General features: G+C 44.9%; 1 protein-coding gene across 1 annotated transcript in view; it reads right to left on the bottom strand.

Moving 5' to 3' along the window:
* Positions 1-11,246, bottom strand: part of LOC126161489 (uncharacterized) — a 261,998-nt gene extending 250,752 nt beyond the window's left edge. The window contains exon 1 of the mRNA XM_049917387.1: positions 11,112-11,246. Coding sequence (XP_049773344.1) covers positions 11,112-11,193 — 82 coding nt within the window. The 5' untranslated portion in view covers positions 11,194-11,246. The remainder of the gene's footprint in view (positions 1-11,111) is intronic.
* Positions 11,247-13,650: the final 2,404 nt, after the last annotated feature.

The following is a 13,650-nucleotide window of genomic DNA, read 5'->3' as shown; positions in this document are numbered from 1 at the left end:
TTAATGAAGAGCAATGAAATTTAGGGAATACATTTGTCTAGGTAACATGTTTATGTGATAAACACAGCAAGCGCGAGAAAAGCCATTGCCAATGTGGAATGCTGGTACATTAATAATGGATATAACCGCTAGAATGTTGAACGCAAGCATACAAACGTGCATGCATTGTGTTGTACAGGTGCTGGATGTCAATAGGTGAATTTTTGCACTCGGTCGGACACTATAGGGACAGTTAACACTGTTTGTGGTTCACGCTGAAGTTGTCATCGGATGATATCCCATACGTGCTCGATTCGAGACAGATCTGGTGATCGAGCAGGCCAAGGCAACATGACGACACTCTGTAGAGTATTTTAGGTTACGACAGTACTATGTGGGCGAGCGTTATCCTGTTGGAAAACACATGCTGGATGTACTGACGTACAGATTTACAGTCAGGGTGCGTGGGATAACCACGAGAGTGCTCCTGCTGTCATACGAAATCGCACCCCATGCCATAACTCCAGGTGTATGTCCAGTGTGTCTAGGCCGCTGACATGTTGGCTGAATGAGCTCTCGCTTGACACAGCTGAAGACGTAAAGGACTGTGGTTTGGTGTCAATGGCATGCGTACTACAGAGCGTCTGGCTCGAAGCAGTCCTTGAAGTAACCGACTTGTAACAGTTCGTTGTGTCACTGTGGTGCCAGCTGCTGCTCGAATTGCTGCTGAAGACGCAGTATGATGCACCAGAGCCTCACACCGTTCACGATGGTCTTCCTTCTCGGTAGTGCCACGTGGCGGTCCTGAGCCCAGTCTCCTTGTGACAGTACACTCTTGTTACAGCCGCAGCCATCAATCATGTACAGTGGCTACGTTCCTGTCAAGTCTCTCTGCAACCCAGCAGAAGGAACATCAGCTTCTCGTAGCTCTATTAACGACCTCGTTCAAATACGGTGAGGTGTTGACAATGGCGTCTTTGCCACCTTATAGGCATTTTAACTAACTTAAACTCATTACGTCCAGTATCAAAAATAACGAACGCTCACGACAGTTACAGCGTGTATGAGGGGCGTTTGAAAAGTCCGTGCAAAAATAAAAGCTACTTACGTGTTTGGGGTAAACCTTTTTTATTTTTCGACATAGTCTCCTTTTAGACTTATACACATCGTCCAACGCTGTTCTAATTTGTTGATCCCTTCCGAATAATAGGAATTGTCCAAGTCTGCAAAATAGCTATTAGCTGCTGCAATCATCTCCTCGTTTGAATAAAATCTTTGTCCCGCCAGCCTTTTCTTCAAATTGGGGAACAAATAGTAGTCCGAGGGACACACGTCTGGAGAATAGGGAGGATGTGAAACGAGATGGAATCCTATTTCCATTAATTTTGCGACCACAACTGCTGAGGTGTGTGCTGGTGCACGGTCGTGATGGAAAAGAACTTTTTTGTGGCCCAATATCCGGAGTTTTTCTTGCAGCTTGGTTTTCAAACGGTCCAATAACAATGACTAATATGCACCTGTAATAGTTTTACCCTTTTCCAGACAGTCGATTAGGATTATCCCTTGTGAATCCCAAAAGGCAGTCGCCATAACCTTTCCGGCCGAAGGAATGGTCTTCGCCTTTTTTGGTGCAAAAAAATGGTTTAAATGGCTCTGAGCACTATGGAACTTAACCTCTGAGGTCATCAGTCCCCTAGAACTCAGAACTACTTGAACCTAAGTAACCTAAGGACATCACACACATCAATGCCCGACGCAGGATTCGAACCTGCGACCGTAGCGGTCGCGCGGTTCCAGACTGTAGCGCCTAGAACCGCTCAGCCACACCGGCTGGGTTTTTTGGTGCAGATTCTCCCTTGGTAACCCAATGTTTAGATTGTTGTTTGGTCTCAGGAGTATAGTAATGTATCCATGTTTCATCCACAGTGACGAAACGACGCTCAAAGTCCTGCGGATTCTTCCTGAACAGCTGCAAACCATCCTTGCAACACTTTCACACGATTCTGTATTTGTTTAAGCGTCTCGTGTCCAAATGTTTATGCAAAATATTATGTACCCATTCATTCGAGATGACCACAGCACTAGAAATCTCACGCACCTCAACTCTTCCGTCATCCATTACCATATCATGGATTTTATCAATGATTTCTGGAGTCGTAACCTCCACAGGGCATCCAGAACGTTCAGCATCACTTGTGCCCATATGGCCACTCCGAAAATTTTGAAACCACTTATAAACTGTTCTAATCGAAGGTACAGAGTCACCGTAATGTTCATCAAGCTTCTCTTTAATCTCCTGAGGCGTTTTCCCTGTCATGAAGTAATGTTTAATCACCACACGAAATTCTTTTTCGTTCATTTTTTGACGATCACTCGACTTCCTTGATTCACACGAATGCCAAACACAAAGAAATAGGCCAATATGAGTGAAACTTGGTGTGCTTTCTTTCCAAAGATGCTACTAACTAAACATGACCTCGATACGCGCCGCTGGTACCATCTCTCGGACTTTGCATGGACTTTTCAAACGCCCCTCGTATTTAAAGCGAACCTGATTTGCATCCTCATATTAGGGCTACTAGAGCCAGTCTTATGCGACTGGCGCCAAATCTGAATAAACGTCACCTTTCAGATGTAGAAACTCTCCTACCAACTATCGTTTATCTCGTACAAGTCCTTCTCGGAGTGGATATTTACTTTTCTCTCTCTCTCTCTCTCTTTTTTTCTTCCATGTACTTACGGATTTTATGTCCCACAGAGCCCGTATCGTGCCATTTTGCCACTAAGTTTTGCATTGTAGATTTAGCTGGAAGTTTTGCCAAAACACTTCTAGTCTTAAACACTTGCACCAACACTTCTATACACGTTCCCCACGAAATGTGCTTCGCGTAACACTCGACAATGAACACGTGCTGTTTTATCAAGAGCACCGTTTCGTATTGCATTCGACTGATCATGAAAAACGTCTAATAACGTCACTCGGTAAAGGTAATGTGACAGCGGTGTACTCAGGATAGAGCACGCGTGAGATGTGCACACACAGACGTGTGACAGCAGCCGTGTGATGCATCGCACCACGGTTTCCTTTACGGGTAGTTCTCCTATACGTTAGTGTGTCGTCTGCGCCAGTCTTACAAATATTTTGCGGGCCAGTTTCATTTTGCTAACCCTATGCATAACATGAGCCTACTTGCAGTGACGTCACAATACGCAGTAGATGTGCACTACTACCCACAACCATCGCCGAGTGTTTTTATTCTTTTCTTCTTCTTTTCTTTTTCACGTTGAGGCTCAACTCAGAATGAACAAAGCATAGTAACGAGTGGTTATAAGTAAAGTGAAGCTACTCACAGAGGTCCAATGTGGCTTCTAATTATCGTGTGGCAGCGAGACTTGGTAAATATTGTAATTTTTTATTTCGGAATCGATTTACGCAGGAACAAAATTAGATACAAATTTAGTCACCAGGTGCAAATCTGTCGGCGTGAATGCAAGAAAGACATACAGAAATGTTTCATTATATAGTGGATTAGGAACGACACGTAGGCAAAGAAGGTCAAACAAGTGAGAAAGACTTGTAAATTATAGATTGCAGCTATCAGTCGTCCTTTTTAATTTTATTGGCAGATCTAGATTTCAGCTAGAAGCTAGCCATTCTCAATGAATACATATTCAATGAACTGTGGATGAAGGCCGACCAACAGGCATTACATGCATTGAGCGAAAATAATAGTGATATCATTGAGAATCGCTAGCTTCTAGCTGAAATTTACATCTGCCAATAAAATTTAAAAAGAACGACTAATCGCTGCAGTCTATAATTTACAAGTCACTATAACAGTCGCTGAGTGCAACAATTTTCTGAATGGAAAGTAACCTGATGAAGTGAGAAAGACATAAGGGTAATTGTATTATTAACTGCCACTTATACGCTTTGTTAATTGTGAACGCCGGAGACGTCGATGGGATGCTGCACAGCGCCAGATTTGCATCTGGTGGGCAAAATAGGAACTAATTTTTTTCCAGCGTACATCGGTTCCGAACAACGCATTACAATGTCTACAACGTTTTGCTGCAATACGATAATTACAGCCGACACCAGACCTTCGTGAGTGGTTACAATCCCCCCGGTGGTTGTGCGGAAGACGCAGTAGGGAGTTTAAGTCTGTCCCACAGCTCGTCATCCGTTACGATTTTCCCTTCCTCCTCCTCCTAAGAGCGGCTTCCAGCGCCTCCAATTTTCGGTCTGTGCTCTCACATTACATCCTCTAATCCGTGAAGAAGCCATGCAACGCACTGTGCGCTCGTGGCTGTGGGGATTAGATGCGAGAGGGCGGGGGGTTGCGTCAGGTGTCACTTACTAATACGAGAGCACATGTTGTCGTTAAACCGCCGAGATACACATCGGTCAGTCACCAGACGTCTGGCGTGGTCGTCTAATGGGGAGGAACGCCTCCACCGCTCCACGGCGTTTTTATACCAACAAGCATTACCATAAGTACACTCGCTTTACAGGAGTTACCCTCAGAATATAACGAAATGGTCATCACAATTCCTGCCATCAGACTTTAAATCCACTTGGTTGGATGTAATCTATGGGAAGATTCCCACTAGAGAGAAGTTACACAATGTCATTCCAACCCCAGACCCTCTCAGCTGGAAGTCTCCGTTACAGGACACGCTCTGTCACAGAGCTATTTGTTTCGATCAAAATGGAATGTGGTCATGTACAAGAGAGGACTGGCGTTAATAACCAGAACGAGCCTTACCTCTAGAAACTTGAGAGTAATTTTTCAGTCGGACTGGCACATCTTCTTATGGACCAAACACCGGTAGTATAGTTGGTACGTGGTTCATTTCACTCGCTACTCGATCACTATAGCCACTTTGGATATACTGGACTTTCCGTCTTATGTGCAACACCGACACTGGATCACGCGACAACAGCGTGGGAAAAAATACGTTGAGTGGTTCCGAAAGATTTAATCATCTCTCTTGGTTTGCACTGAAGGAAATGCAAGTATTAATTCAACGCTCTTGGAGTGCTAATGGTCTTATCCTGAAGAAGGTATTCTTTTCTCTTTTTCCATTTTAAGCTGGTTGAATTTCATTACAAGAATCAAGATTAAATAAGAAAAAGAAGAGAAGAAGTAAAAGGGAGAAAACCATTGCAGACTGTAATGTAAGAAGCTAGCCATAGAAAGCATTTTTGGAGAGGGCGCGCTGTTCGGAGAGTTGGGAAGAAAAAGAACCGGAAAAGAGCGTACCTGCAAACTGAGACGTCGCGTGGTCGTTTCCTGATGGAACAACGGAGATGTTAACTGGTTGTGTTGTATTAATTGCGTATCTAGTGGCGAGTATCGTGCCCGGAAATAAAAAGATCGATTGTTAAAGTCCTGATCAGACACTGAAATTTTTGAGTCTATCTTTAACCTCGTCTTCACGTCTCAGTGATGTGAAGATTCGACAGAGACGACATATGGTTCGGATTCACGTTAAACTGTAGGTCCCCTTTCCCAGGCAGGATTAGTTGGGTAAGCGAAGCGGCGTCCAATCGAAAGGCTGGCACCAGCCCGTTGAGCCACAAGGAATTTTATTACTTACTATACAACTCAGGCCTTACGCCAGTTGCATATGAGGAGATATTCGTGAGCAGCGCGGACTGACGTCGTCTTACTTTTAAAGGGTCTGCGTAACTCGTGCTGTGTACAGCGTCGAATGACAACAGGACAGCTGCAGCCCTTCGTGCGCCGGAGCGAATGGAAGCGAACACGTGCAAACAAACATTCGCAGATGATTCTCCAGTGCTCACTATACCACTCGCTTGTATCTGCGAACAAGTGTTTACATAAGAGGGAACGGAAGAGAATACGAGTTATCGAGTATAGCCAATGAACACCACGTTTTGGTTTTTTGGCGGTAATAATTGGCACACAGGATACAACAGTATACAGTTAGAGCCACGATGAAAAACTTTGATATCCATAAAAGTAATTTTTTCGTGGCGAGGCCACCCGTTTTTGACGAAGTAAGCAAACTCACATAGGAAAAGAAAGAGTTTGCCTGAACTTGTTCGTAAGCGTGAAACGCCTGGATGCTGCGCCCTTAGCACCGAACTGCAGCTTACCTTTTCATAGCATTATTCCAAAACTTTGCACATTTGATACTTTGTGCATTTCGCTGGCTTCTCATTACAATTGAGAAAGATAGCATGCGCAATCTGGTTATGAGGAAGTGGAGATATTTACGTTTAGTGATTCTTTCGCATTTCAGTGAGTAATAAGTGCTAGGTACACTATATCTCATCTTATGACGTCTGCAGTGACATAAGCGAAGCACTTTAAGGATTTTTTAAGTGGAAGAGAATATAAATAAAATATGATTAATAAAAAATGTCCTGTGACTAGGGCCTCCCGTCGGGTAAACCGTTCGCCGGGTGCAAGTCTTTCGATTTGACGCCACTTCGGCGACATGCGCGTCGATGGGGATGAAATGATGATGATTAGGACAACACAACACCCAGCCCCAGAGCGGAGAAAATCTCAGACGCAGCCGGAAATCGTACCCGGGCTCTTAGGACTGACATTCTGTCGCGCTGACCACTCAGCTACCGGGGGCGGACAATATGATTAATGAAACATGAGATATACATTCGACATGTCACATAGGCTACTTCATAAATTTTACTATAATTTTTTCAGTGGGAGATAGCGTGATTCGTGTCAAGCATTTTTTATTTATCATCAAAAATCTCTAACATAATATTGGTGCATCAGTCATGTAATTACAGCTGGCATGAGCGTAAGCAATGAGAATGATCAGGTCTTTCGTATCTTTTCAATTTTAATGAGCATAGCAGATATATTTTCGCACATGTTTACTTTCAAGGAATTTTCCTTTTTAACAGAGATCTATCAAAGCTTGTACTTATTCACTCCGTCCCCGACTGATCCAAGCGTCTAGTGAATTTATCGTCTTCCTTACGTCCCAGTTGGATCTTAAAGAGCTTCGGATTTTTTCTAATAATCGCAGTCTTTTCCTTCGCCATTTTTGCTGTGGATCCCTTGGATCCCAGAAGCACCTATGACACCTATATTTTTCTATGAACAGCACTACGTTCTTTTCAGGCCATTCCGTCGCCCATACTACTGACGTCAACAACAAAATTAGACAAGATAGCAGAGGACAGCATTCTGTACTGTTAGCGCCTAAGCGGAGAGGACACGAAATAGACAGACAGTGCGAACACTTGCGAATGCAGTTTCGCATGCGCTGGCCTTATGTTTGCACCAAAGAGAATTCTCGTTCGTTCGTGTTCATTCGTTTCTCTTGGCTCAGCTGTAAATCAGGCTTAACAGTTACTCCCCGAAACGAAAGATCGTATTACAGTGAAGTAATTTCTACGAAATTCCAGGTACTTTCAATACTCAGCAAGCTGTATTTGCCATTAATCGTAAATCTAGATGCTGATTCTTTTTCAACGGTTTAACCGAGGCCGTTAAATTACACGCGCACCCAGTGATCATCAGACAGCGTACCATTCAAAAATGGCTCTGAGCACTATGGGATTTAACTTCTGAGGTCATCAGTCCCCTAGAACTTAGAACTACTTAAGCCTAACTAAGCTAAGGACATCACACACATCCATGCCCGAGGCAGGATTCGAACCTGCGACCGTAGCGGTTGCGCGGGTCCAGACTGTAGTGCCTAGAACCGCTCGGCCACCCCAGCCGGCACAGCGTACCATTGTCCTCGTCTAGTAAACAGACTACGGTAGTTTGATGGTAGCAGATCAGACAACAGCGAGACAGGCAGAGACGTGCAAACGCAGAATGACTAAATTTGTAGTCACCAGAGTATCGGGGAAGGAAGCGTTCGTTAGATGGTAATATTAGATTGTAAGACAAATGTAGAAGTAGAGGACAGCTCAAACTCCGCGTAGAGTAACCTAAATTAGGCGTGTATCACGCCATCTGAGTGCGAGAGGCTCAAAGTATTACTGAGGTCCTCGTCCTATCACGAAAAGTAGTAGATAGGTTGGTTGCTGCCCAGGAGTGAGAGGTTGAGGTGACCCCTCTTGGACAGCATAGGTGGTGCCGTTATACAAATCTAAACACTTTCCTATCTACCAATTTCCCTATTCTCTGGCTATATAAATCTCTAATTTTAAGCATTTCCATTACCTAATTAGTCTTACGTTTCCAAGTATGTAAAGCTATAACTATGTTAAAGATTGTTTTTAATTTTAAGAAATCAAATATGTTTTATATTATATAATTTAATATTGTGACAACATGACCTGTCTTAGGCACTAAGTAGCACCTCATTTGCAGATTTTGACAGTGTTGACTGGAATGCTCTGAAATTCTGAAGGTAGCAGGGATAAAATAAAGGAAGCGAAAGGCTAGCTACAACTTGTACAGAAACCATACGGCAACAATGGGAGTCGAGGGACGTGAAGGGGAAGCAGTGATTCAGAAGCGAGTGAGACAGGATTGGCCGGCCGGAGTGGCCATGTGGTTCTAGGCGCTACAGTCTGGAACTGAGCGACCGCTACGGTCGCAGGTTCGAATCCTGCCTCGGGCATGGTCGTGTGTGATGTCCTTAGGTTAGTTAGGTTTAAGTAGTTCTAAGTTCTAGGGGACTGCTGACCTCAGATGTTAAGTCCTATAGTGCTCAGAGCCATTTGAACCATTTGAACCAATGAAGCATATTTCATTATCAGCAGTTTATGATGGTAGCATGAATTTCTTGAAGCATTACGTTGGTGCATAAGTTCGTAGCAATTTTTCCCTAAGTTAACCACAACAGATACAAATAACAGAGACGTCAGTAACCAATAATATATTCTCCTTCACAATTTGCAAGACCGTCCCAACGCTGGGGTAACTTTTCGGTTCAGCGACTGTAGAACCCACGTGGTTTTGAGGCAAAGAGCTCAACGGGTCATGTTCGGAGAGCTCTTTCATCAGGAAAGGAAGTTCCTTGAAGGTTCTTCGATAGAGAGCGGAAAAGATGAAAATCTGAGGACGCAAGATGAGGTGAATAAGGTGGGTGTGGAATGATTTCCCAATTCAACTCCTGTCTTGTGTTTTTTGTCAGTGTAGCAAAATTCGGGCTGGCGTTATCGTGGGGTAGCATCACTTCACGAAGACTTCCTGGTCGTTGTTCGTGGACTGCGCCTGCTGATGTTTCAGTTGTTGACAGTAAATATCAGCAGTGATGGCTACACTTCGGGAAAGCTATTCGTAGTACACCACACCGTCGCTGTTCCACCAAATGCATACTGCAACGTTTTTTCACGGCATACTGCTGCGTTGTTTGGGGTCAACCATTCCTTTCCTTTCCTTATCTTAGAATAAAGAACCAATTTCTCGCCACGAGTAACGATACAGGATAGGAATGGTGGGGTTGCTGACGAGCGATTTGATGACGAGCAAGCAGAGATGCACACATGGCTACCCGTTGATTTGTGTTATTTTGGCTTAGAGATCATGCATTACCCGTACTCCCCATTTTTGATCCTTCCGCATTTGATGCAAAGTCGCGCTATGGTGAAATGTTCACAGTTCATCACATCTGCCAATTCTCGAGTACACTGACACGGAGTGTCACCGACGTGAAAACGATCCCCCTTAAAAAGAGGAAACCATTTTCTGGCCCCGCTCTGTCCAATGGCATTTTCCTCACACACGGCACAAATTTTTCTGCCCGTTTCCGATGCTGTCACCCGTCTTTTGAAGTCAAAATATGTAGGAATTGTTCCGATTGTTACACTTGGAATTCCACAGCTCCACCCGCTATCTCCAAATGACAAAATGGCAATGTGTATACACAAACATCAACGGTGAACTACAAATAAACAACAACAATCGATACGTTCGATACAGTTCCCCACAGTCCTTTAATGAACAAAGTAAGAGCATATGGACTATCAGACCAGTTGTGTGATTGGATTGAAGAGTTTCTAGACAACAGAACGCAGCATGTCATTCTCAATGGAGAGAAATCTTCCGAAGTAAGAGTGATTTCAGGTGTGCCTCAAGGGAGTGTCGTAGGACCGTTGCTATTCACAATATACATAAATGACCTTGTGGATGACATCGGAAGTTCACTGTGGGTTTTTGTGTTGTGGTATATCGAGAGGCTGTTACAATGGCAAATTGTACTGAAATGCAGGAGGGTCTGCAACGAATTGACGCATGTTGCAGGGAATGGCAACGGAATGTCAGTGTAGACATGTCTAATGTGCTGCGAATACATAGAAAGAAAGATCACTTATGATTAGCTACAATATAGCAGGTCAGCAACTGGAAGCACTTAATTCCATAAATTATCTGGGAGTAGGCATTAGGAGTGATTTAAAATGGAATGATCATATAAAGTTGATCGTCGGTAAAGCAGATGCGAGACAGATTCATTGGAAGAATCCTAAGGAAATGCAATCCGAAAACAAATGAAGTAGGTTACAGTACACTTGTTCGCCCACTGCTTGAAAATTGCCCATCAGTGTGCGATCCGTACCAGATAGGGTTGATAGAAGAGATAGAGAAGATCCGACGGAGAGCAGTGCACTTCGTTACAGGATCATTTAGTAATCGCGAAAGCGTTACGGAGATGATAGATAAACTCCAGTGGAAGACTCCGCAAGAGAGACGGTCAGTACCTCGGTACGGGCTTTTGTTGAAGTTTCGAGAACATACCTTCACCGAGGAGTCAAACAGTATATTTCTCCCTACTACGTATATCTCGGGAAGAGACCGTGAGGATAAAATCAGAGAGATTAGAGCCCACACAGAGGCATACCGGCAATCTTTTTTTCCACGAACAATTCGAGACTGGAATAGAAGGGGGACCCGATAGAGGTACTCAAGGTACCCTCCGCCACACACCGTCAGGTGGCTTGCGGAGTATGGATGGAGATGTAGATGAAATACAACCACAGGAACCGGAATACCAGTACGAAAAACAAATACGATACAAACTTATGCGCCAGCCTAATATAAGCTGAGGAGCACATTTGAGAGATATTATTTAAACCGTGAGGACACTAATGTTTCATAATTCTGCATCAGTCATTTATTACCAAAGTGGTCGACGACTTTTGTGTGGAGAAGTGTTGGGCGACTCACCGTGGTCCCCGTAGGCGGCAGCTGCGGCTGCAGCGATGAGGCAGGCCGCCAGAAGGAGCCGTCCGTTCTTGGGGAGCGCCATCGCCGTGTGTCGCGTGCAGAGCCCGGAGGACTAGTGCTGCCCGAGGCCTCCCTCGGCCGCGACGCCGCCTGCCCAGAAACCGAGACGGCGCCCCTCCAGTCGTGGGCGGACATTAGCGTGTTAAGGTAGCACGCGCACGCGCCGCAACACCGCCCACGACTCCCTCGCCAGTAGGTCGCAATGCGACACTCTACCCAGCGGCTGCCGGCGACGTCCGGCCGCTCCGGGGGGTCCGAAAGTCTGACTTACTGCCCATTGTCCACAGAGCTGCTGAAAGAAACCCACCCACTGGACGCACAGTCCAGCCTACCTAGCCAGAGCATTAGAGGATGATTTACTTATATAAGCTCGTTTAAGGGGGGGTAGGACGTCAAACGGGCCGACTTGGAACAGGAGAGGCACCACAGGACATTTTAATTTCCACTGTCTATACTTTTACAAGTAAATTCATAAAACTTTGTCAGCATGACCAGGAAGGATTCGGGATTCACACTCGTAGCAGCGGAAGTTCGAAAACGTAACAAAATAATTTTTTTTACAAGTGAAATTTCATCATTTTTTCCCTTACTATTGGCTGCATTTGTTGCTATAGGTACACTTTTCTTCATAAGTAAGAGAGATTATTCGATGAATTTTGCACAGCATACAAACCATACTTACAGGTGCCTAAAACTCTAGAATCTATTTAATTTATGAAAAAATGAATGAGCTGTTCCGTTTTAAACTTTATGTTTAGAAACAAATCAAATTTTGTAGTTAATTATCTCAATTTACCACAGTTTTTAATAGATTTGGAAAATTCAATAGTGTCATACACCTGTAAGTATGGTTTGTATGCTGTGCAAAATTCATCAAAGAATCTCTCTTACTTGTGAAGAAAAATGTACCTATAGCAACAAATGCAGTCAACAGTAAGTGAAAAAATGATGAAATTTCATATCTAAAAAAAATTATTTTGTTATGTTTTTGCACTTCCACTGGTATGAGTGGGAATCCTGAATCCTTCCCGGTCATGCTGAGAAAGTTTTATGAATTTATTTGTAAAAGTATAGACAGTAGAAAATAAAATGTCCTGTGGTGCCGCTCCTGCTCCAAGTCGGCCCGTTTGACGTCCTACCCCCCTTAAGAGTTTAATGACCCACTGATAGAACAGTCACAGCCACAGTGTTTAAGGCACCGGAGTCGTATTCGGAAGACCTTTAGACCTATGTCCCTCCTTCAGGTGCGTCTCTGAAGTTATGAATAAAACACTGAGAAGACAAAAGTCATGCGACAGTGATATGCACGTACATAGATGGCGGTGAAGACCAGTTCATCGGCCGAGCTGTCATTTACACTTGGGAAATTCATGTGGAAAGGTTTCCGACGATTATGGCGGCACGACGGAATCAATTGGCTTTGTACATATCTACATATATACTCCGCTAGCCAGCAAGCGGTGTGTGGCGGAGGGCACAGTTCGCGCCAAGGTCACATTTCCTCCTCCCCCCCCCCTTCCCCCTCTGTTCCACACGCGGATCACGCGAGGGAAAAACGACTGTCTGAACGCCTCAGTACGAGCTCTAATTTCCCTTATCTTTCAATGGTGATCATTGCGCGATTTGAAAGTTGGTGCTAATAATATACACTCCTGGAAATTGAAATAAGAACACCGTGAATTCATTGTCCCAGGAAAGGGAAACTTTATTGACACATTCCTGGGGTCAGATACATCACATGATCACACTGACAGAACCACAGGCACATAGACACAGGCAACAGAGCATGCACAATGTCGGCACTAGTACAGTGTATATCCACCTTTCGCAGCAATGCAGGCTGCTATTCTCCCATGGAGACGATCGTAGAGATGCTGGATGTAGTCCTGTGGAACGGCTTGCCATGCCATTTCCACCTGGCGCCTCAGTTGGACCAGCGTTCGTGCTGGACGTGCAGACCGCGTGAGACGACGCTTCATCCAGTCCCAAACATGCTCAATGGGGGACAGATCCGGAGATCTTGCTGGCCAGGGTAGTTGACTTACACCTTCTAGAGCACGTTGGGTGGCACGAGATACATGCGGACGTGCATTGTCCTGTTGGAACAGCAAGTTCCCTTGCCGGTCTAGGAATGGTAGAACTATGGGTTCGATGACGGTTTGGATGTACCGTGCACTATTCAGTGTCCCCTCGACGATCACCAGTGGTGTACGGCCAGTGTAGGAGATCGCTCCCCACACCGTGATGCCGGGTGTTGGCTCTGTGTGCCTCGGTTGTATGCAGTCCTGATTGTGGCGCTCACCTGCACGGCGCCAAACACGCATACGACCATCATTGGCACCAAGGCAGAAGCGGCTCTCATCGCTGAAGACGACACGTCTCCATTCGTCCCTCCATTCACGCCTGTCGCGACACCACTGGAGGCGGGCTGCACGATGTTGGGGCGTGAGCGGAAGACGGCCTAACGGTGTGCGGGACC

The sequence above is a fragment of the Schistocerca cancellata genome, chromosome 2, assembly GCF_023864275.1.
Source record: "Schistocerca cancellata isolate TAMUIC-IGC-003103 chromosome 2, iqSchCanc2.1, whole genome shotgun sequence".
In the NCBI taxonomy this organism is placed as follows: domain Eukaryota; kingdom Metazoa; phylum Arthropoda; class Insecta; order Orthoptera; family Acrididae; genus Schistocerca; species Schistocerca cancellata.
This window is presented reverse-complemented; position numbering and strand designations above follow the sequence as displayed.